This window comes from Boleophthalmus pectinirostris, unplaced genomic scaffold, assembly GCF_026225935.1.
Source record: "Boleophthalmus pectinirostris isolate CB_2022bp ecotype Guang Dong unplaced genomic scaffold, ASM2622593v1 HiC_scaffold_9, whole genome shotgun sequence".
NCBI lineage: Eukaryota > Metazoa > Chordata > Actinopteri > Gobiiformes > Gobiidae > Boleophthalmus > Boleophthalmus pectinirostris.
In genome coordinates, this window is record NW_026571541.1 from 960,423 (window position 1) to 983,918 (window position 23,496).

The following is a 23,496-nucleotide window of genomic DNA, read 5'->3' on the forward strand; positions in this document are numbered from 1 at the left end:
GTGCCATCAGGTCCACTGCAAATCGTGTTGTTCTGTCAAGCCAATCCAAACTCATGACCACTGAAGTGATCCCCAACCCATCAGAGAGGGAGACAGACTTAAGACATCAGCACAGAAGGAAACAGACTGTACAGAGACCTTGAAGGCAACAGTTTATATTTATATTTTGAATCTCTCTTGTGGATATTGTGGACATGTCTATGTGTAGTATATACATTTAATCTTGTTATTAATACATAGGTGTTTTCTAGATCAATGTTCGCAAACTTTTTTTCTGGGGACCCATATTTTAAAAGTCGCAAATCTTCACAACCCAAGTCAATACACATTATTTGTAACTCACAAAATAAGTTTGTGACATTACTGAACATTAATGAGGATATGTTATTGTTGACTGAGTGATCGTTTCTCTCTGAACAATTAGTATTAAGTTTGAAACAATGAAAAACAGTAATCAGTGTTTCCCAAGGCGGTGCTGCTGAAAAAGTGAGATTCTGTCCAAGAAGAGAGGAGCGGTGGGGGGCACAGTGTATGTATGTATATGTATGTTGCAGACCTACATGTAGATTGTGACAATGCGACCCCCCAAAAAAATCTCTTGTGACCTGCCTGAGGGTTGCGACCCAGTCTTTGGGAAATGATGTTCTAGATCATATCACATTTGTTATTTGTTATTTATTTCATTCATTCAGTCATGTGACTGGTTTCCTGTTCTGTTCAAAAGCACCAGGCGTCCTTTCTTTCTTGTGTTCCCTGAAGAAGGCCCCACGCAGCCGGAATATGCAGGCTCGTCCCATTTTATATATTAAAGGACTTTTTAATGCAGTCAGAGAGCCTCGAATTTTGTCTTTTTAATATTCTTTAGGATGATCTTGAGCTGTAGAAGAGCACATAGACTAGTAAACGCCCATGGACACTATGAACCTACTGCACCACTGAGGATTACACACATATAAGACACATGGGAATAGAAAAGAAAGTACTACCATTTAATGTGGAAAATCATCTCTCATAGTGAGTGTTTTATATTGTGGTATCGGAATAATTATTGAGTGTTGTGTCTATTCCTTAGTATCAATTTCGAGATTGAAATTTTAGTTTAGTGACAACACCATTTGCCCCTTAATGCCTAAATTTATATAGATGTGTATTAAAACAATGTTTTGTGTCTGTTTTTGCCTTTAAGTAGATGGTAAATTAAGATGAGATTAATTTGACTATGGCAAAAAAGAAAAAAAAAAAGAAAGAAATGTGGGTATGTTGCAAATTTGCGACAAGCAGAAACAAGTGCTTGCCAAAGGTTCCTAGGAAGGACCTGCATTTGCACTAACCAGCACAGGGGGAATACAGCCGCTATCCAAACGATTTGTTGCATATTTGTGACAGTCGGCGTTAAGAGGTTAGGAACTGCATTTTTTGCTCTTCACGGCAAACGCATTTAAGCTCTTGTAGATTTACTTTCACTTTTATTCTGCTCAAAACGTAGGTGCTGATCTAAAAGAAGTGAGTAATGTCCAAATACATGTCTAATATTTCCTGGTTGTTTCTTCCCTCGTGCAGTTGAACGTCTCTCCTTCTCTGCTCCTAATGTAAATCAAACTGTCCTGTTAAAGGCGTCCGAGTATGAACCGGCTTCTCCAGATGTGTTAAACGCTTTTTTATAGTTTTACCCTATTACAAGAAAGGGAAGGTGTTCCCCCTTTTAACTTTAAAGGAGCTGTAACTGATTCTAGTCTTAAAACCGTGAAAAAACCAAACTAGTGCATGAAACGGTTCGCAGTCGTCCAGAATTATTCCTCACTTACCTTATGCCTTCTGAGCATCCTCATTATTCACCATGACGAGTTTATAAGCACTTTTCACAGAGTTTGCAGAATTTTGCTGTGACGGTAAAGCCAAGAACAAGCATTCGAACACACACTTTCTGATTATCTGACAATAAATGCTTTGTAATTAGATGTAGAGAGCACGGAGCAGATTTATTTAGAGCTGCTTATTCAAATTACCTGTACTGGAGTAAGACAAATCTGCTCAAATACCAAAAAAAAAAAATATAATAATAATCTGGTACCTTCCAGCAACAATTATCAGCAGTGTTGGGGAGTAACAGATTACATGTACCGAAGTAATCAGAGTACAAATTATGTTACAGTTACTTTGTTGAAATAAATGGATTACATGGTGGTATTTTCCTGTTTTCATGTTTTGGGATAAACTAGGACAAAACCAGGACTAAAACCAGGACTAAACCAGGATTAAACCAGGATTAAACCAGGACTAAAACCAGGACTAAAACCAGGACTAAACCAGGACTAAAACCAGGACTAAACCAGGATTAAAGCTGGTCTAAACTAGAACTGAAACCAGGACTAAACCAGGACTAAATCAGGTCTAAACCAGGACTAAAACCAGGTCTAAACCAGGACTAAACCAGGATTAAATCAGGTCTAAATCAGGTCTAATCCAGGACTAAAACCAGGACTAAAAGAGGTCTAAACCAGGACAAAACCAGGACTAAGACCAGGACTAAACCAGGACTAAACTAGAACTAAAACCAGAACTAAAACCAGGACTAAACCAGGGCTAACCTAGATCTAAAACCAGAACTTAAACTAGGACTAAAAGCAGGTCTAAACAATATGACAGCTAACAGTAGGTGGACATCATTTAAAGCAGCAGTGATCTCATATAAAAATCATTTTTCTATCAATAATATTTTTATACGGTTAAGGAAAGACTGGGCTTTTTATTGTCTTTTAACAGATAAAACTTCTCATGTTCAGATAACCTCGGCTTTGCTTCTCTACAGTAAATAAATACCTGTTCAAGGAGACTTGTTCTCAACAGCCAATTTGAAAAGAACAAACAAGAATTTTCAGGATGTGGTTGTTACATTCATGCAGTTTTAAAAAGCATGACAATATCAAGTAATCCAAAGTATACAGATTACGTTACTCACCTTAAGTACCTTAATGGATTCCGTTACAAACTACATTTTGGTGTATGTAATCTGTAATCTGTAGGGGAATACATTTTAAAAGTCACCTTCCCAACACTGATTATCAGACATGCCAAACTTTTCCTTTTGACCCCTCATGTCCACTCCACATCGCTTCTGTTTAGCAGTGCCCTTTGGCTGACCCCGACACCCTCCCTCCCCTCTCCCGGTCCATCCCTCTCCCTCCCTCCACCTCTCTCTTTCTCAGTATTTCTCTGACTTTTGCTGTGAATGGCTCCCTCACCCGCTCCGGTCTTGGGCGCGTGCCACGGTACGGCGCCGCGTGCCAGCTCTGCCTACATTAGCCGACTGTTCGCTCCGGCGCGCTCTGCCAAAATGCGAGCGTTTTCATTGGCAAGCTGCGCCCGTGCTGGTATTTAAAGTACGGTCCTGGCCGCGCATGTGAAAGCAGAATCAGAGTGGAGGACATTACTCACAAATATTAGATTATCAAACATGGCAGTGCGTTTTTTAGTGATGTAACGTGAGAAACAGCGGCCAAAAAGTGTTTTCAGAAGTGAGCGAGCCGACGGTTAACTGTGCTGGAAATGGGGCTATGTTCACGGTGTAGTAAAACGGTAAAGTGACATTACAGTTCTCTCCAACGCAGTACGCAAACTTTACTAACTACTTGTGTTCAGCTTAGCATGAAAAAGAGCGCAGGGACTCCAGCTGCTGGTGCACGACAACAACAGAGCAAACAGAACGCAGCAAAAAACAATGGAAGTTGCAAGTGTTAAAGTTGTTTATCTGAGGAGGTTGATGGTTCGACTGCTGCATTGCATTTCACTGTTGTTGTATCATCAAAAACCTACCTTGAGTTGTGTTTTGTTTCATTCACACGTTTGAGTAATCCTGCTTTATTAGTCTGTCTGCATCGCCAAAACTCTAAATGATCTGTTCCAACTTGTGTCGTTTTTAAGTTAACAGCTCCTTTTACCTTTAGTTCAGTAGAAAGAGGCAATAGTCTCTATTCTCGCTTACAAAACAGGAAGACGTTTGGAAAAATGCGACAACTTCTGGCGGGCTCTGGTCGCAGTAGTAACTGACAAAATTTAAGAAAAATGAGAAAATGTCTGCACTTTCTTCATCTCTGTGTCATTGTAGTGTTCTGTTTTGTTTGGCTAATCAACAATTACAACTAGGGATGTAACAATAACTGAAATATCGTGATATCGTCGTATCGTGGGCTGTCACAAATGTAGCTGTCTAAATGTGAACTTTTAGTTAATGTAACTCTAAAAACATAACGTTAATGGGACAGTCTGGTATTTTGGACATTTCCTAGTGAGTCAGAGTGTTGGAGACGTGTGGAGACACTTTCTGAAATATTCCATCCAGTCCTTGTATTTGCAGAGGTCGCTGGTGCTAGGCTAGTGCCTGTCAATGGCCATAGTTAGCCTGCCACTAAAAACAGTCTTACCCACTCCACAAAACACCTGAAACAAATCTATTATTACACCAGACTGTCTGTGTGAATGTCTGTGTCAATAGAATCATGTTTGAAATAAAAGTAACCTTGCATGGCATGAATTGTTGCATGTTGAGGGACTATTTTCTCTTATATCGAATCACAAGTTCCTTTGCTTAAATACCTTGTTTTACAGTAGGAATAGTAAAAAACATGCATAACTACATATCCCTTGATTCGTTTCAGTACAAACAACGTAAAGAAATATATTTTTTACTTTAATTCTTGAGATTATGACAGTAGTGATTCGAACCAAAGTCTTGTCAAGGTATTTCAAAAGCTACCCACACATTTATTAGCTTCTCCTAAAGTTCGCAAACCGTCAGATAGATATCGTAACAATATCGTACCATAAGATTTGGATATCATTACATCCCTAATTCCAATCACACCTAAGTTTCCCAATTGACACACAACTCCGAGAGCACTGGGTACATGCGATTAGAAGAGATGAGGCCAAATTCCAGATGATTCCAAACAGCACATACGTCTGCAGTCTTCGTTTTACCTCTGATCATATTAAATTCAGTGGGTTTGATCACAGTCAGTCAGTGACTCCAGTGTCGGGAACTACACCGGAAGTTGTAATCGCATGTGACGTAAACGTGAACGGAGACTATTCTAGGGCTGAAACCAAGATTATATGAATGGCTTGAGCAGTGATTTGTTGAGAGAAAAAGGCAGCAGGCTGTGATTGGTTGCCTGGCAAATCCAAAATAATCAGTCCAATCAGATGTCACCAATTATTTTGAAGAAAATCAAACTTCTCTCACCTCAAATGAACAGACTTTAGTGCTTTGCTCATTTATTTTGAACAAATACTCCATGTTTTTTTCAGTCTTATGTGATATTTTAAGCAGCTATATTTGTTTTGGTACAGACCAATCAGGGACACACATGGACCATGTGTGTCCCTGATTGGTTAATACACCTGTCAATCAAGTCCATCTGACCTTCGAGAGATTCACCAGTGACCAGACTCACATCTTCGTGAAGAGTTAGAGTTATGGATCACACAGACACGTGATAAAAGGGAGTTTCAATTTAATTTTAGTTTTACTTGTGAACAAAACAAGTCTGTACATGCATCAGATCAGTGTATATGCAGATTGGCACTGTTACCATGGCAATTATCAATAAAGAATCTTTTGAATGTCATAGATATGTTTATAAGCTTCAAAATGATGGAACAACTGGGATCTTTTCAATAGTAAAAAGTCCTCAAAATGGTGTCTATAACAGGAAACTGAAACCGATGAATAGAGAGAAGCACGATTTGGGGAAAAAAAGAAAGTAATTTGTTTTGATTTTATTTTTTCTGGTATATGTATAAACCATAGGATTCTGTTCAGAGTGCACACTGTAAACAGCTCCAGGACTGTTGGCTGAAATATGATCTGATAAACTGTACAAAAATATCTAAATAACTGCAGCCTTTGTTATTTGGTAATTGTGCCAACTGAACCTACGATTTTTTTTTTTTTTTTTTTTTTTGCTTCATATTGGGCAGCCTTAATGAATACACAAATAGGCTATCATCGAATTAAACTGAAACAGCTTATGTCGATTGTTTTGCGCACATGTTGAACAGGTTTTGGGGTTGTAAAGTGTGTCCTGAGGCAAAGAAACAGGTGTGAGAATGTTTCTACCCAAACACGAATCAGTCCTGTGCTGCAGAGGAATGCACGAGAGCCCCCAGACCCCCACAGAGCCCTACAGCAGCTTACAAGCACCGATACAGACCCCCACAGACCCCCACAGCAGCTCACATGTACAGATACAGACCCCCACAGACCACCAGAGCAGCTCGTGATCACAAATACAACAGATATTACAAAGAGCAGTGATCCGTGTGAAGAACACCACATGTGTTCATTGTAGTGGGGCATACATCCACAGAAGGATAGAGATGTGAAAAATATGAATTATTCTTTGCTGGTTACGGCTTTTACAAAGAAATACAACTAAGTGAACACATTTTTTAAGGGTTTAATGAAAAACATTTACTTGTTGTACAGAAATAATGTCAAATGTACAAAACAGGAAGACGTTTGGAAAAATGCGATGACAACTTCTGGCGGGCTCTGTTCGCAGTAGTAACTGACAAAATTTAAGAAAAATTAGAAAATGTCTGCACTTTCTTCATCTCTGTGTCATTGTAGTGTTCTGTTTTGTTTGGCTAATCAACAATTACAACTAGGGATGTAACAATAACTGAAATATCGTGATATCGTCGTATCGTGGGCTGTCACAAATGTAGCTGTCTAAATGTGAACTTTTAGTTAATGTAACTCTAAAACATAACGCTAATGGGACAGTCCGGAATTTTGGACATTTCCTAGTGAGTCAGAGTGTTGGAGACATGTGGAGACACTTTTTGAAATATTCCATCCAGTCCTTGTATTTGCAGAGGTCACTGGTGCTAGACTAGTGCATGTCAATGATCATAGTTCTCCAGCCACTAAAAACAGTCTTACCCACTCCACAAAACACCCCAAACAAATCTATTACATCATCGCAGTCTCCAAACTTGTCACTGTCACTAACTCTAACCTTCTCAGTCTCCATAGCCCTGTTGTATGTGGTCAGTCCGTTGTAGCTCACAGCTGTGGTCCTGTCCAGGCTCCATGCTCAACGGCTGGGGGTCGGCCTCAGAGGAGGAGGGGCCCTTCTCCAGCCACAGGTCCAGTCTGGGCAGCTCCTCCGACGGCTCCATCTTCACCCACTGCTCCTTCACCCAGGCCCTGGTGGTGGCAGCCGACCGGGCGGGCTACAGGCTGGAGGGCACGAGCCTGAGCAAGAGAGGTGTGTGCTGGGGCTCCTCTTCGGCTCTGTCCTGGGGCCCCTCTGCAGCAGTGTCCTGGGGCCTCCCTTTGGCTTTGTCCTGCTCTGGCTTCTGAATATCTAATCCATATTTCTGCTTTCTTTTCTGTTAAAAATGGTGATTTGTGTTTTCTACATGAAGAACACTGTTGATCAAATACTGCTGAATTTCTGAAGTTTTTAAGGTCCCATCTTCTCTATCTCCTCCTACACTTTTTATTTCAACTCATACAGCTGTGTCTGAGGTAGCCCCATGCGATAATGGTAACAGTTATTAAAGCTGCACTATGTAACTTTACTGGAGGGTCTGGAATGTTTCTCTGTATGGCATGCAACTTACAATCTCCATGGAGACCAGCAGCTGTTTTTGGTAATGACACAACATTTGTAAAACAGTGCTACTTTAATTGTGAGCCCATGGGTTTGACCAAAATATAAGTGTTTCCTAACCTCCTTCTCTAATATTTCACTTTTTTCTTGGTGCATCTTTTCCTCTGCAGATATTTCCTGCTCTTTTCCAAATTGAAAATGTTAAAAAATCAGTTCTGAAAGTCTAATAAAGTATCCGTATGAGTAACTGTGAGATGTGTGTTGTTTAGGTAAAGCCCTGTCCCACCGGCCGAGGCCCAGCAGCCCCTTCTCCACAGACGGCAGCACAGGGGGCTCCCACAGCCTGGGGCACCCGAGGGCCCCCCGAGCCCAACGCAAAGGCCGCACCCCAGGGACCACGCCCCACCGGAGGGACCCTGCAGCAGACGGTGAGCAGCACCAAAGTTGAACTATTCACGAAGACAGTTAAATTGAATAAAAGACGCTCCAATGGACTTTTACTTATAAACGTGAAAACAGAACGAGTTCATTATAAACAGTTTGCAGTCATCCAAAGTTCTTCCTCACCTCCCTTATACATTCAGAGCATCTAATAACTCACCACAATCAGTTTATTAATGCTCTCTCTGAGCCGTGAGAGTAACGCTAACAAGAACTAACAGGCTAATGTGCACTTCCTGATGTGGGACAATGAAACACATCCAGTAACTTCTTGGGTTCTTTTTAAAGACAAGGCTGTAAAGTGTGTTTACCTTGTTGACATGTTTCTGCTGCTGCTGCATCTTCAGAACTGTCACCGGTGTTGGTGGTGACGTGTCGTATATCAGCTGTTGTTACTTCCTGTTACTGCATTGTCTTTAAAAAGAACCCAAGAAGTTAAAGTATATAAGAAGACAAAATGAACATCTTTGGCAAAACACATCCAGCACACAGTGTAATAACAGCATCATCATACTTTCACCTCAAGAGCTTTTTATACAATATCTGCACTGGGGCAAGGCACATTTGGCTCAGTTACATTGAAAAATATTACGTCCAGAGACTGTAAACAACTTTATCAGGGAGTGCATGTTAGCATGCTAGTTGTTAGCTTTACTGCAAAACTCCACTCTAGTTTTTGAGAGTTGTGAAATGTGCTTATGAACTCATTGTGGTGAATAATGAGGATGCTCTGAATATTTAAGGTAAGTGAGGAAGAACTTTGGTCCTCTGCAAACTGTTTAGAATGAACTAGTTCTGTTTTTCATATTTTAAAAATCAGGTCCTTAACACCCGGCCTCGTATCAGCATTCAAAAAAGTCTCTGTCTTCTATGACGTCTGCAGCAATGTGCATCATTTCTAACAAAATAACACATTTTTTATCTTAAAAAAAAAATAAAATAAAATAATAATAATAATAATAATAAACAAACTATGCAGTGTTAGTAAGTTATAACTCATCTTTCCGTGTGTCCCGTGGCAGACCTACCTCCTCCTCCAGAGCCCCCTCCCTGTCAGGGCCAGGGCCGGATCCAGGGGGCCCGCAGCGTGGGCAGCGTGGCGGCCCCCGGAGAAAGGAAGGCGTCCTCATTGGAGCGGCCCCCCATGTCCGGGCCCCCCCTGTCCGGGCCCCTAGAGCACCACAGGCAGGTCCAGGAGAGGCTCGGCTCCATGGAGCGCTCCGAGGACCCCCGCAGGGCACACAAAACAGGTACTCCACTGTAGTCAGAGCCTGAGCCGACACAAGACATGCTCAGGACTCACAATGCATCTTCATTCTAAATTACATGAAAACTATATTAGCCTGTAAATATTTGGGTGACAGTTGCTCAGTGGGTAGATGTTTGCCCACTGATCCCAAGGTTGGTGGTTTGAATCCTCATCATTGGTTGAGCATCAGATCCAATGACTCACTTGCTGCACACTTGTTGTTGCGATTCCAGCTCCTACAGATGAATGCTGTTGTTGTGTCCTTGGGCAAGACACTTAACTCACTTCGCCCCCAGTGTTTGCGTACACTGGTGTGTGAATCTGTGTGTGAATGTGTGTGTGAATGTGTGTGTGTGTGAGTGGGTGAGTGGTTTGTTGTTGTAAAACGTTTTGAGCTTTGAGCCTTGAAAAGCTCTGTATAAAAATGTGGTACAAGAGTTGTGCATTATTATATTATTTTTTGTCTGAAGCTGTCACCATGGTAACTGTTGAACATTCCACCACAGACATACATACAGAACACCCCCAGCATGATGTCACTATAGAGTATTAATAGTTGGTGCCTGTGTCCACTAACTGACAATAACCAACATGAGCAAACTCAAACTGGGACATTTGTTTGTGCTTCAGTCCTCTGGTCTCTCTTGTCCTGTCCCCTCGCTGCAGTGAGGTGTCCTCTGTGACCCCGTCCTCGTGTCCTCTGTGACCTCGTCCTCGTGTCCTCTGTGACCTCGTCCTCGTGTCCTCTGTGACCCCGTCTTCGTGTCCTCTGTGACCTCGTCCTCGTGTCCTCTGTGACCTCGTCCTCGTGTCCTCTGTGACCTCGTCCTCGTGTCCTCTGTGACCTCGTCCTCGTGTCCTCTGTGACCCCGTCCTCGTGTCCTCTGTGACCGTCCTCTGTCCTCTGTGACCTCGTCCTCGTGTCCTCTGTGACCCCGTCCTCGTGTCCTCTGTGACCCCGTCCTCGTGTCCTCTGTGACCTCGTCCTCGTGTCCTCTGTGACCCGTCCTCATGTCCTCTGTGACCTCGTCCTCATGTCCTCTGTGACCCGTCCTCATGTCCTCTGTGACCCCGTCCTCATGTCCTCTGTGACCCCGTCCTCATGTCCTCTGTGACCCCGTCCTCATGTCCTCTGTGACCCGTCCTCATGTCCTCTGTGACCTCGTCCTCATGTCCTCTGTGACCCCGTCCTCATGTCCTCTGTGACCTGGTCCTCATGTCCTCTGTGACCCCGTCCTCATGTCCTCTGTGACCCCGTCCTCATGTCCTCTGTGACCTCGTCCTCATGTCCTCTCTGTTGATAAATGGTTGGACTCTCACACTCTGACAGTGACATGAGTTTTGGTTGTGAACGTTCATCGTGAGCTTCATTTCACGACCATCAGCCAAACTCTGCACTCTATCTGTCTGTATATATACTCTACCTCTCTCTATCTCTCTTCCCCTCTCTCATTATTTCATCCTTTCTCTCTCGCTCTCTATCTCATTGTTTCACCCTCTCTCTCTCTCTCTCAAATTTTTTCACCACCTCTCTCCTTCTCTCTCTCTCTTTCTCTATCTCTCTCTCTCTCTCTCATCTCTCTCTCTCCCTTTCTCATTGCTTCACCCTCTCTCTCCCCATCTCTATTTCATTTGCACCTTCTCTCTTATCTTCTCTCTATCGTTCACTCCCATTCCTCTTGTTCTCCCCCTGTGCCACCCTTTCTCTTTTCAGTCCTTTTTCTCTCTCTCTCTTCGCTCTTTTCTGTCCTCCCTCTTCTCCTCCCCTCTCTCCATCCTCTCTCCATCCTCTCCTCCCTCTCTCCCAGTGCCAGGACCGGAGTGGTGCGTGTGACCTTCATCTCTCCGTCCTGCAGCTGTTGCTCTCCTCCATCTCCACGAGCAGATGGATAATAGACGGCGTTTAACATGGCTTCCATAAATCCAACATTAACAAAACGCCTCACCCTCTTACACGCGTGCCCCACACACACACACACACACACACACACCACACACACACACACACACACACACACACTCCTAACCTTCACCATAGTCGCTACTCGCCGAACCTGAACCACGACAGTAAATCTGTAAAATCGACTCCTAAAGCTTTTTCTCTTGTTATACGTTGGGTATAACCCAATACATGCATCACAGTTTTCGGATTACTGGTCATTGCACAATTCATACTGGGAAGGATTTTCCAAAAAAGTGAGCATCAAACCGCCATATTTGTTTTCCCAGTGGGATACGTCTTTTGACAAAGTCGATCTTTTCTAGTCTTTTGAACCATATCACTTTTGTTTCTGGTTCTGATATTGTCATATTTTAGTTTTGGGATTCAGACATCATATTTGTGTGGTTGTTGGATCCTAACAGCAGAAAAAGTAACCAACTTGGTTATGAATTTAAAAAGTCAACACCAAAGCGAAAGGCACCAGCTGTTCACCAAGAAACACCTTCCACTGCAAAGAGACCAAGACTTGATGTTGCTGTAAAACCACAAGAACAAGAAAGTGCAGCTCAGTCTGTTTGTCTTCTGCACCTCTCACTTAACAAACAGGATCCTGCTTTGTTGTCGCGCCACATACAAAATGTTCTCTGCAAACTCAAGGTGATTTACACAGTCAAATGTTTCCTTTTTGGTCCTTCCTGTAGATCAATCCTGCCCATCACCTTCACCTTTCACTATTTTTCAATTCCGTTGGTAAGAAAAACTGTTTGAACGGAGGTTTGCAGTCACACACATCTGATTCCCTTTTGCATTTATGGAGATCACAAACTTCCGAAGCCCATTTCTCGAGCGGTTTTCTGCTGTAAGGACATCCAACAATCATACAATTACGATGCCCAAATCCCAAAATTAAAATTTGACAATATCTGAACCAGAAAAAAAGTGATATGGTTCAAAAGACTTGAAAAGATCTGCTTTGTCAATAGACACATCCCACTGGGAAAACAAACATGGCGGTTTGATGCTCACTTTTTCAGAAAATCATTCCCAGTATGAATTGCACAATGACCAGAAGTCCGAAATTCGTGATGCATGTATTTGAACCCACCTTATGGTTTGCTGTTAAATTCTGTTCGAGGCTCCGCCCACAAGTCTCCATCCCCCATGTTCCCACACGACAATTCTCCATAAATACAGAAAAAACATGATACAAAACCCTACACAGCAACTGCACAAATGAGTCTGTGACGTTTGCAGTTTTCAAATGCTCAAAAAAATGAAATGAAATGAAATGCCCCTTGAAAAACCAAAACAAAAAAACAAAAAAAAAAATACAAAACAAAGAAATAAAAAAAAAAAAAAAAAAACTTTGATTGAAAAAACAAAAAAATCTGCATTTAAATCTAGAGACGTTTTTAAAATGTGTTTTGGCGCAACTGACATGTTGTTAAAATGTAATTGCATTTAACATCACTTATATTATTGAAAATGATGAAAAACACAAACTGAGATCTACAAATAAATCGTAGGGCATTAAATATGTTTAGTTTTTTCTTAAAGTTTTGAAGAATTTCACAATTTGCCCTAATATGACTTTAACTCTCAACTCTGGTACCTTTTTTTTTTTTTTTTTTTCAAAAGTAAAACACTTTGAAACTGGATACATTTTAAGCATGTTAGCACTTTCGTTCTTTGTTGAAATTGAAGTTGAAATTGAAGTTCTTATATATAAAAAAAAAAAAATTCTGATGTGATGCACACTGATTGTGTTATGATAGTGCTCTGAAGGGGGGAGTGACTTAGCGCAGGGAGCTAACAATAAAAGATGTGTGACCTGATTTGTGTGAGCGTCAGGCAGACAGGCCCATGACGTGAACGTGTGTAGAGATTTGAGTTAAACACGTGTTCACATCCACTCCTGCTGTGAGGGAGACAGGTATTTTACACAAAGTCAAATCGGCGCCGCTGTCATCCTCTAACCGTGACCATAATGTGGAAATGGAAGTTGAAATAGTCTCAACAGCAGGTACATGGAGATATGTTTAAGAAGAAGATGAGGAGGAAGAGGAGGGGGTGTGGGATAAACGGGGGTAGTGAGTGTAACATCTGTACGAGCTCAACTTCTCAATCAGACTCACAGTTAGTTTGGATTTGGAGTTGTGTTGCCACGGAAACATGGAGGTGTAAGGGTAAGTTCAGATCTTATGACTTGTCAGAAGTACTTGATGTTGCTTTCTGAGAGAAGAACCTCACATCCAGCTCCAAGCCATGTGCGTAAAATGAGTTGTTGAGATGTTTCTTCTAATTATTAGAGCATAAACAGAAAAACAGAATTAGTCTTGAAGAATTCTGGGAAACATACCAGCAAATAACAATACATACTTAAGGTTTCCATGACAATCACGTCAAGAAAATTGAATATTCTGCAAAAATACTATTCAAGTACTAACTAAGCCTGAATCATTCTTAGTAAACATCTTTTTAAATGATGTAATAAGTGATCCAGATGAATTCTTGTGTATATCGAGGCTTCACAAACTCATGAGCGTCCATCTGCTCACTCTGGACCAATCACAGGACAGCATTATGGTTTGGCCACAAGGCAAAAGTGAAGCACCAAAACAAACCAAATCAAACACGCCGACGCCTGCAGACAGACACTGTAAAAACTTATAATCTGTATCATCTTAACAAGTTATAATGACTTGAATTAAGGAAATGTTATCTTGATTTGAGTCAATTTCACATGCCAATCCTTTAGATAACCACTTAAAATAAGAAAGTAAATCTTATGGTGCTTGAATCCTGAAAAAATAAAATACTTCAAGTCCAGTCTACTCAAATTAAGTTATATGTTCTTAATTTAGTTTTAACTCACCTGCATATTAGTTTGTGCATGTACATGTTCCACAGTATAACACTAAATTGACATTTAATAGTTAGTTAGTAGTTAGTTATACTTAGTTCTTTGCTTTGTTTATCAATGTATATTTGTGTATATATGTATATGCACAATGCATATGTGTGGCTCCAGGTAAGCACTCCAAATGTTTAAAAAAAAAAAAAAAAAAGAGAGAGAGAGAGAGAGATTAAAAGTGTTTACCAGTGTGAAACAAAAGGGGTTGGACTCTATGTTTTTTTGTTTTTTTTTTGTTTTTTTAACACCAGCAGCAACACCGACACATGTACATGCACATCTTTGTGTTTGTAATGTATTTTTACACAGGCATGTGGCTCAAACAAATACAAAAAAATAATAAAAAAATACAGTGAAACAGTCCAGGCAAAGCGGGGACATCTCCATGGAGACAAGCATGTGACGTATCATCTTTAACAGATTTTAGTCTCCACTCTCAGCACAAAACTGATGTGATGGAGTCATGAACCTGTCACCTCCAGAAGCACCAGAGCCAGAGCTTTAGCTTTATACACACTGCAGTGTTTTAGACTCCTGCTGAGTCTACACAGGCCTTTGTTCTGGAGTGGTACTTTTCATTGCAAACTTCATACACTCCAATATCCCAACCGCAGAAGTACTTGCAGTAGCAGCAGTACTCGCAGACCCTTCAGGACATCCGTGACAATTGAATCAAATTGGATTTTGGAACAGTGTGCCAGCAGGTAGCAGTGTGGTGCAGGAGACGACCCGCTGAGATGAGACAAGGGCCTACCAGCAGATTGTACTGTCTGCCACCTCCCCCCGGCCCCCACAGCGGGCCCCAGAACGGCCCCCGGAACGGCCCCCCCTGCTGCCCGCGCCCTGTAACTGTTGCCAGTGGAGCAGCAGGCCTCGGCGCAGGACGACGCTGTAATCGACGAGACTTTTGGTGGTGCCACAAACGCACCATCTGTGTCCGGCTCTGTTGTCGACATGTGTGAATCTGCACACAGTTTCATCTCAATACAACACTTGGGTTTCCATGGAGATGAGTGCAAATCAGAACACATTTTTGAAATAGAGGAAATATTTCATTCATTTTGGAATTTCATGGAATAAGAATGAGTTTGTATATTAATGGATCTGTCATGTCACTGTTAAGTGTTAGTGGAGGAAACGGCACATGCTCGTCGACAGTAGCTCAGTTGATAGAACGTTTGTCCACTGATCCAAAAGTTGGCAGTTTGAATCCCACTCTCGATATAAAAATCATTGGTTGAGCATCAGATCCACTGACCTACAGGTTGGTGGTGCGATTCCAGCTCTCAGAGATGAATGCTGTTGTTGTGTCCTTGGGCAAGGCACTTAACCCACCTTGTCCCCAGTGTCTGTGTACACTGGTGTGTGAATGTGTGTGTGAATGTGTGAGTGGTTCCTTGATGTAAAATGCTTTGAGCCTTGAAGGTGGAAACACTGTGTATAAAAATGTGACAGTTTACCATCTTGTCTCCATGGAGATGTAACTGCTTTAGCTGGAGTGTTCCACAGTATGGCATTAAACATGTCTATATCCATGGGGATTACAGGTGATGTGTCGAGGCCAAGTTACAGGTCAGATCTGTGGAGAGGAAACCTTGTTCAAAAATAAGATGTGAGACAGATAAGTTTGCCAGACTGTGGAACATTCTAGGCAAAGCAATAACTTCTCCATGGAGATGATGTGGTGAACCCATCAGAAGTTACATAGTGTACTGAATGAAGACACCACACAGATTTTGACCATTGACATTTTGACCATACTCTCAGAAGACATGCACTTTGGCTTACAGAATAGAATAAAAATTATTAGACCAGTCAAACGTTTTAGAACACCCTCATTTTTCCAGTTGAAGTCATGCAAGTCCAATGAAGAGCTTGAAACGGTAAAAAGGAAGCAGCCAGAGGTAAAAAAAAAAAGATAAAAGAACAAAACACAAGTCCAAGCTCTGCCAAAACTACCTCAGGAAACAAGCTTGGTAAAGTTTAACAACCTGGAGTGTCCAGCAGCAGCACAGTGTCCAGACTTAAAGCCCATGGAGCTGGTTTGGGATGAACTGGACAGAAGAGTGAAGCAACCTACAAGTGCCACACATTTATGGAAACTTCTGCAACAGACTTGGGAAGAACTTTCTGAACAATATTTGATTTCTGTTGTAAAAAGAACGAGCCACGAGTGTGTTCAGCTGTTCTATCTGCCAAAAGTGAACACTTTCATCAATCAAAAGTTTAGAATATGTTCTGGTCAACAGTTAAGAGCAAAAAACTGGAAAAAGTGTGGTGTTCTAAAACTTTTGAGCAGTAGTGTATTTTTAGGATTAAGGTTAAGGTCCTTAGGCAAGACACTTCACCCACACTCCCTGGTATCAAAGTGGTGTGTGCGTGAGTGTTGGCAGTGGTTGAAGGGAGTGATGGTGCAGATTGGTAGTCTGTCCCAGGGCAGCTGTGGCTACAGTAGGAGCTCAGCACTGTTGAATGTTTAGTTTAGAAAAAAATGGTTAATTCATTTGTTATTACATGTCAATGTTTAAAAGTCTATATTTGTTATTTAAAACCAGAAAAGGATTATTCTCCATAGCACCAAATATTTGACCCATAGATGGCGCTGGTTCTTTGTATTCCAAAGGATGTTGTTTTTTGAAACCCTCAGCTGATGAAGACTGCGCTATCAGTTATAAAACAGTTATAAAACATGTGAGATCGAATGTAGTAGTTGTAACAGAAATATGATTTGACAGTGAGTGTGTTTACATGCACATCAGTTTCCCAGTTATGATCGGGTTTTTTGAGTATCCTGTTTTTTTCCTGGTGCATGTAAACGCAGTATCCCAGTTATGGCAGTATCCCGGTTATGAGAAACCAGGATACTGTTGCTGGTATATTCCGATAGTAACCAGGATACTGTGGCATGTATACGCAGTATCCCAGTTACTGCAACATAAAGTTGAGTGCGCATACGTCCAAAAGACAAACACTTTCCAATCTTTTCACCACAACAGTAGCGACGTGGATAAAGTGACCAACATAAATAAAGTGACCGTACATGAATGAAATGAGTGTAAAATTAAGAGCTGCGCTAAATCTGCACATATACAATCTGCACTCGTATGATCACTGAAAAGCTAAAACATAAACTATCTCTTATATGATGTATGAACAGAACAGACTCACCATCATTAGCACCTCCTCTGTCACGAAAAGAACTCACATATTCCACTGAGTTGTGTCCTTTAGTCCAACAGAAGCTGATCACATCAGCAGCACAAGGAGCGAGCTGTTTTTATCACCGCTAACAGTTTATGCAAATTAACCATGTGGTTTTAAGTTTTGCTTCTGTAAATTGTAAACAAATGTGTCAAAGCTGAATGATCTGATCAAACAGGCTGATGCTGTTCTACAGTGGTTCTGGTTTATATGTTGTAAAGTTGAGTTTATTTATGCAGAATATTTGAATGAAGAATCTGTTGGGTTTGATGTGTGCAGTGGATTGTGGGAGATCTCACAGCTCTTTACCGCTGGTTAAACGTCCCGAGCCTCTGACGCTAAAGGAGCTCATATTTGTTTGTATTTTTCCTGGTTTATTAAATTGATTTAAGTTCATTATTTGCGCTTGTGCATTTGTAAAATTATGTCAAGAAACCAGGATACTCCATATGATCATGTCACAGGGACATGAGTGTCTCAGTTTCTCAGTGCGCATGTAAACACAGTATCCTGAATACTGACATAACCGGGATACGGATAATAACCGGGATACTGATGTGCATGTAAACACACTCATTGGCAACATTTTTGCAGTAAAGCCATTTTTTAACTGAGGTTATCGCTCAGACTTTTGTTTTCATTGTAGTTGTAGCCGAATCCACAACAAGCACAGCCGAGTCTGGAGTGAAAGAATAAAGCACAAAAATGTAAAGAGACTTTGCACGTGTGGAAAAGCGTTGTATAAGACTATTGCATTATTGTGTGTTTGTAGGGCGCGTGACATCGCTGTAAGATTTATGTTCTCTTTTTATTAATTGTAATCACAAACATAAACCAACAAGTCTCTTCAAACCTAATGACTCTGCTAGTTTCCATAACGAGCTCTGCAGAACAATGCAAATATTGACATTGGAGTGGGACAGAGACGGTCCCTCACGTGGCTCACAGCGGACGCTCCGGGGTCGGGCCCCTCCATTAGCGTCATTAGTGCTCCAGCGGGGGGCGCCGTGATGAGGTCCGGGCTCCGTGATAGCACAGAGCAGCGGGAGTGTGCACTTCCCCCTCCCGCCCCGCCCAGACGGTGAGCCCGGAGCAGAGAGGGGGAGGGGGAGGGGCCCGTCCTGGCACCTTCCTCTGGCATCCTCACGGCGCACATGGGCCCCGCGTCAGATGGTACACGGCTTTAACAGCGCCGCTCAAATGTGGAACAGACAGCAAATAAATTACAAATGCAGATGTAATGGGACAATGGAGTGGACCAGTGAGGGGAGCGCTGATGGAGTGGCTCAGTATTTGCCCAACGACCAGTGGGTGGCCAGTTCTAACCTTGCAGCAGAGCAGGTTGCCAAGAAATCTTTTGGCAAACGAGAAATAGACCAAATGAGAAGTCAGGATGAGGGCTGCCCGTATAATACTTCCTCAATACTTTACAAAGATGTGAGCCTGGAGTTTATTTTTTGTTAGTTTTATTTCGTTTTTTGTGCGACTGTAGCTGTACAATGTTTGTCCACTGATCTGAAAGTTGGAACTTCAAACCATCTCACAACCTAAACATCCTCGGTATAGCGTTCAGATTCACTGACCCACAGGTTGGCGTGGGGTTGGTGTGACTCCAGCTCGCACAGGTGATGAATGCTGTTCTTGTGTCCTTGGGCAATGATGTATGAATGTGTGAATGGGTTCCTAGAAGAAAAGTGCTTTGAGAGTCTTGAAGGTAGAAAAGTGCTGTATAAAAATGTGACCGTTCAGGGACACGCACGGTCCGTCCATGTCGAAACAAATATGGCTGGTTACGAAGAAAAAAGAAAGGAAAATATCACCGGCAGCTGAAAAATGTCACAGATTTCTGAAGAATCAATGAGCGAAGCAATAAACTGTTCATCTGATGTGACCAGGCTGCCAGGAAGCTACGAATCTGCGTCTCGCCAAAGAATAACACTTGGATTTTTATTTATTTATTTTTTTTTTAGAAGATTGGGAATGAGGAACACAATTTCAATTCTTAATCTGTTTCATATGAAAATTCACAATAAACTTTTGAATTGAACTGAACTGAACTGGTGGGTGACCAGTGAGCTCCTTTGTTTCACATGCATCACTGAAATTAACTAATCTGATTGGACGATAGCATTTGGTTCTGGCTCTAGACACGAGGGAGGGAGTGGGACCAGACTGATATGACTCTGTATATTAAAAAACAAAAAAACATTCTGGATATGCCAGGCAAAGATGAAAGGACACAGAATCTAAAAAGAAAAAAAAAAAAAAATCCACAATTTTTGGAAAAAAAAAGTAGTATGATACATTATATTAGCCAGGCTGCTGTCACCTAGTGCCTCTGTTCAATTTCATTTCTCTCCAGCGACTAGGTCAGGAATCAGAATACACTAGATGGTTCACAAAAACCCTGGAAGTGCGGGTTTGTGCACCAGCCAATCAGTGAAGAGCGAAACATTCAGTGTTGTCAACAATTCCCGAGATCAAGGATTTAAAGCCGGAACAAAGAGAATGTTTGGTGAATTTTATCAAGGGGAAAGACGTTATTGTCCTTCCTCCTACGCGATTTGGGAAAAGCTTAATATACCAGTTAGTCCCGTTAGCGGAGCATTACATACATCACGACCAAATAGCAGTGATTAGTTAAATGTAGTGATGGGCGAATGGAGCCTCGTGAAGCATTGGCACCTCAGTCGCAATATTGTCTCAGATGGTTCGACGTGTCTGAGACCTCGGAGAAACACTGACCTTTAGTGGACAAATTTAATAAGACAATAGTTGTGTGCAGAGCGTCACCGTACCTAACAACAACAATAATAATGATGATTTAAAATAATACAGAAAAAGCAACATAAATAACATGTTGTAAATAAGAAAACAGGTGTTACCTTGTTAGGTGGAATTAGATCAAAGTGATGCCAAACCATGGATCACTTTTTCCACTTGTAGATGCCATCGAAAATGAAACAAATGCCAAAAGTCGCCAAAATCACCACTAACGTCACACAATACTCCTCACTACCCAACATGTTTAAGAAATATTGGTGCATCTTTTACACTGTAGCAGTTTAGCACTTCGTCAAACCACAGAAGTGCGCTGAACACTCTGAAGCATCTGAACCAATCACAGAGCAGAACATTCGTAGAGCCAATGAAACGCTTCGATACACTGAAGCGATCGACACGCAGAGCGAAGCAGTAGGGGGAGGGACCGACACTTCCACACTTTGGTCACGTGAGCGGCTGCTGCGAGACGAGCTCCGAGGCAGAGCTTCAGAGTGATTTGTTTCAGGAAAGAACGAGACGAGCTCCGGAGCTCCGACTCATTTGCCCATCACTAGTTAAATGATAAAAAGAACCTGTCTATCATCGAGTGAACAAATTCTAATACTGTGAGATCAGACGGTTTCTATAAAGTGAAACGAAGTGAAACCGGCTGATGAATCAGACTAACATTATATTGCTTTGAATCTTTCTTTCTCAAAATTCACCATTGTCCATTGTATATTTTCTCAGCATAGATATGAACATCACATACTGAATCCTGAATACATTTTTCATAGCAGTTGTACTCTGTTTTTATACCACACATAGACTGGACACAGTGTGACTTCCGTCTTCCATCTCCCTCATCTCCATCTCTGTTGTGTGTTTCAGAAGAGCCGTGCGTCCCCTACAGTAAGCCCAGCTTCCCCTCCCCCGGGGCCCATAGCTCCACCGGGACCTCCTCCTCCAAAGGCTCCACGGGACCTCGTAAGAGCGACGGACCCCGGCAGCCGCAGCAGTGGACGGCCCTGGAGCACGCCGACTTCCTGGGGGCCAACGGACAGGGACACTTCTCAGGAGAGTTATGTGAGTATCAGGCTTTGTATCAGCAGTACAACTATGAGAATGTTTAAAGGGCCATATTACTCTATTTTCTGATCTGTGTTCTAATGTAGTTTCCTCATCACAAAGAGACCTGCAGTTGTGTAGTTGTGTTCAAACTCCATACACCTTCACTCGATTCATTTCAGCCGTGGAATTGCTTATGTCTACGAATAAAAAAAAAGCTGTTAACTTGAAAACTACTGCTTCATGACATCACAAGGTGGAGCAGAGCATTTGGAGCTTTGGAGATGTAAACAAACTAATAATAAAGGGTTTCTCAAATGTGTGAATGAAACAAAATACAACTCCAGGTCTGTTTTTGACGAGGTAACAACATTATAAAGTGGCATTTTCAAGGTACAACCTCAAACTTCACAGATGATTTCTAGCTCAGTTTTTGCTGCTTTTTCATCAAATAAGTGACAGTTACCTTTCAAAAGTGTATGTTTCACTGCAAATTGTATCAAATATTTAAATAATGTAGGAATAATCTATCATAACCTGGGAATTGTAGTGTGTGTATTTCTCTACCACCTCTAAAGTGATTTTGACCTGGCTTCAACCAGCACTCTACACTTTCTGTCACACTTATAACCTTGTTGGCCTTAAATGACGGCCAGCCCTTTTAGTGTGTCATGTGTCACTTGAAAAAGGATGGATGCCTGTAGACTGAAGGACTGCTGCTTCAGGAACACTTGGGTTAAACTTGTATTCATGGGTCACACAAGGAATCTCCACAGTATTTAGACTAAAAAACTTGATGAAACACTGGAAAAAGGATTGAGTGTTTAGCTCCAAACAAAGCCAAAGTTACATCTCACTTCTGGGCAAGCTCGTGGCTAGTACAGGCTACAAGGGCCCCTAAAGAGTGGAAGTGAACAGTTATCTATTCTGTGTGTGAGAGTAACTGACTGCTTTAGCGTTAGAGTCCTCTGATGGAAATGCCCTGTCTGTAGGAGCTCCACACTTCAGCCTGGAGCTCACAGAGCGGAGCAGGATTCCTCTGTGTGTGTACAGCCCATCCCTCACCCAGACCGAGCACACACACACTCACACTCACACACACACATTGTGCCAAGTGTCTAATGTCCATTTGTCCATGCGGAAAGTGGAGACAGTGATTGTCCAACAGTTCCTATAGCTTCCTCTGCCTCTTCCTCTGCCTCTTCCTCTGCCTCTTCCTCTGCCTCTTCCTCTCTAGTTTCCTGTGTAGTTTCCTCTGAGAGAAGCCCTATCTCGTGTTCTGTCCTAAACCTTGTGCATGTTGTCTTGTGTTTGCAGAGTAACCTGCCATCCATCCCGAGCTGGAGCTGTTGTGGTGGTGTAGTTGGAGCAGCGCCCTCTGCTGTTCATGGACTGCCTGGTGTTTGGCGTGTGCGTGGGGACAGCACACACACTGTAAATGTGCTGTACAGACTCATACACTCATGTTTGTACCACACAAAAGATTCCCCTCATGATCCACTCATCATGTCTGTCCCACAAAAGAAGAGACTCTGGCCTGCACAGGCTGCTGTTTGCTGTAAATATCTTCACTTGTTGCATTGTTGCATTGCTATGCAAGCCTCCTTCAGTTTGAGCTTTGGTTTCCATGGGTTACTTGTACTATATGTGAAATGAGTGGCTGTCGTGCCAGAAGATCATTGTTTTATAATCCACTGTCTGTTCAGAGGTACTTTGAATTATTATCATTATTATTATTGTTATTATTATTAATTATTATTAATTATTGTTTTTGCACTGCAACTTTTTGGTGATAAGCACAAACCTAGCTCCTGCTGACATGAAGAACTGAGATGACATATGTGACGAGGAGTTCTGTACTGTAAAGTAAAGATTATGAATATACTAATGTACAGAGAGATATTAAAGAGAAAGCACCCACTGTTTCCATGGAGAGGGGACGGGGTCACTGAGGGTCAGAGGTCAGGGGTCAGGCTGACTCACCCCGGGTCTAGTTCAGTTCTGTTTCTGTAAAGAGGGACATGTTTTTGGATGGTCCGCTGCTCCACTGCTCCTGGTCAGAGGCCCAGAGGAGGAGGAGGATGGGTCAGTGTACAGTAGTAGTACTCTGTGTAGTACTCTGTGTGACACAGTAACATCCACATGGACTTTAGAGCAATATGAACCCAGCACACACAGGCTGCTGTTTGCTTTGTGATCAAAGCCATTCCATCTCAGAACTTCAGAATGACTCAGGTTTAACGCAATCAAAACTTTCACTGCAGACTGTTGGACCTGTCATGTATCACAGGACACA

At 42.1% G+C, this 23,496-nt stretch overlaps 1 protein-coding gene across 1 annotated transcript in view; it reads left to right on the forward strand.

Annotated features, from left to right (window-relative positions):
- robo2 (roundabout, axon guidance receptor, homolog 2 (Drosophila)) overlaps window positions 1-22,681 on the forward strand; it is a 423,708-nt gene extending 401,027 nt beyond the window's left edge. Inside the window, exons 27-31 of the mRNA XM_055147808.1 lie at window positions 7,092-7,274; window positions 7,892-8,050; window positions 9,086-9,313; window positions 21,024-21,218; window positions 22,518-22,681. Of these exons, the coding sequence (XP_055003783.1) occupies window positions 7,092-7,274; window positions 7,892-8,050; window positions 9,086-9,313; window positions 21,024-21,218; window positions 22,518-22,519 (767 nt within the window). The 3' untranslated portion in view covers window positions 22,520-22,681. The remainder of the gene's footprint in view (window positions 1-7,091; window positions 7,275-7,891; window positions 8,051-9,085; window positions 9,314-21,023; window positions 21,219-22,517) is intronic.
- Window positions 22,682-23,496: the final 815 nt, after the last annotated feature.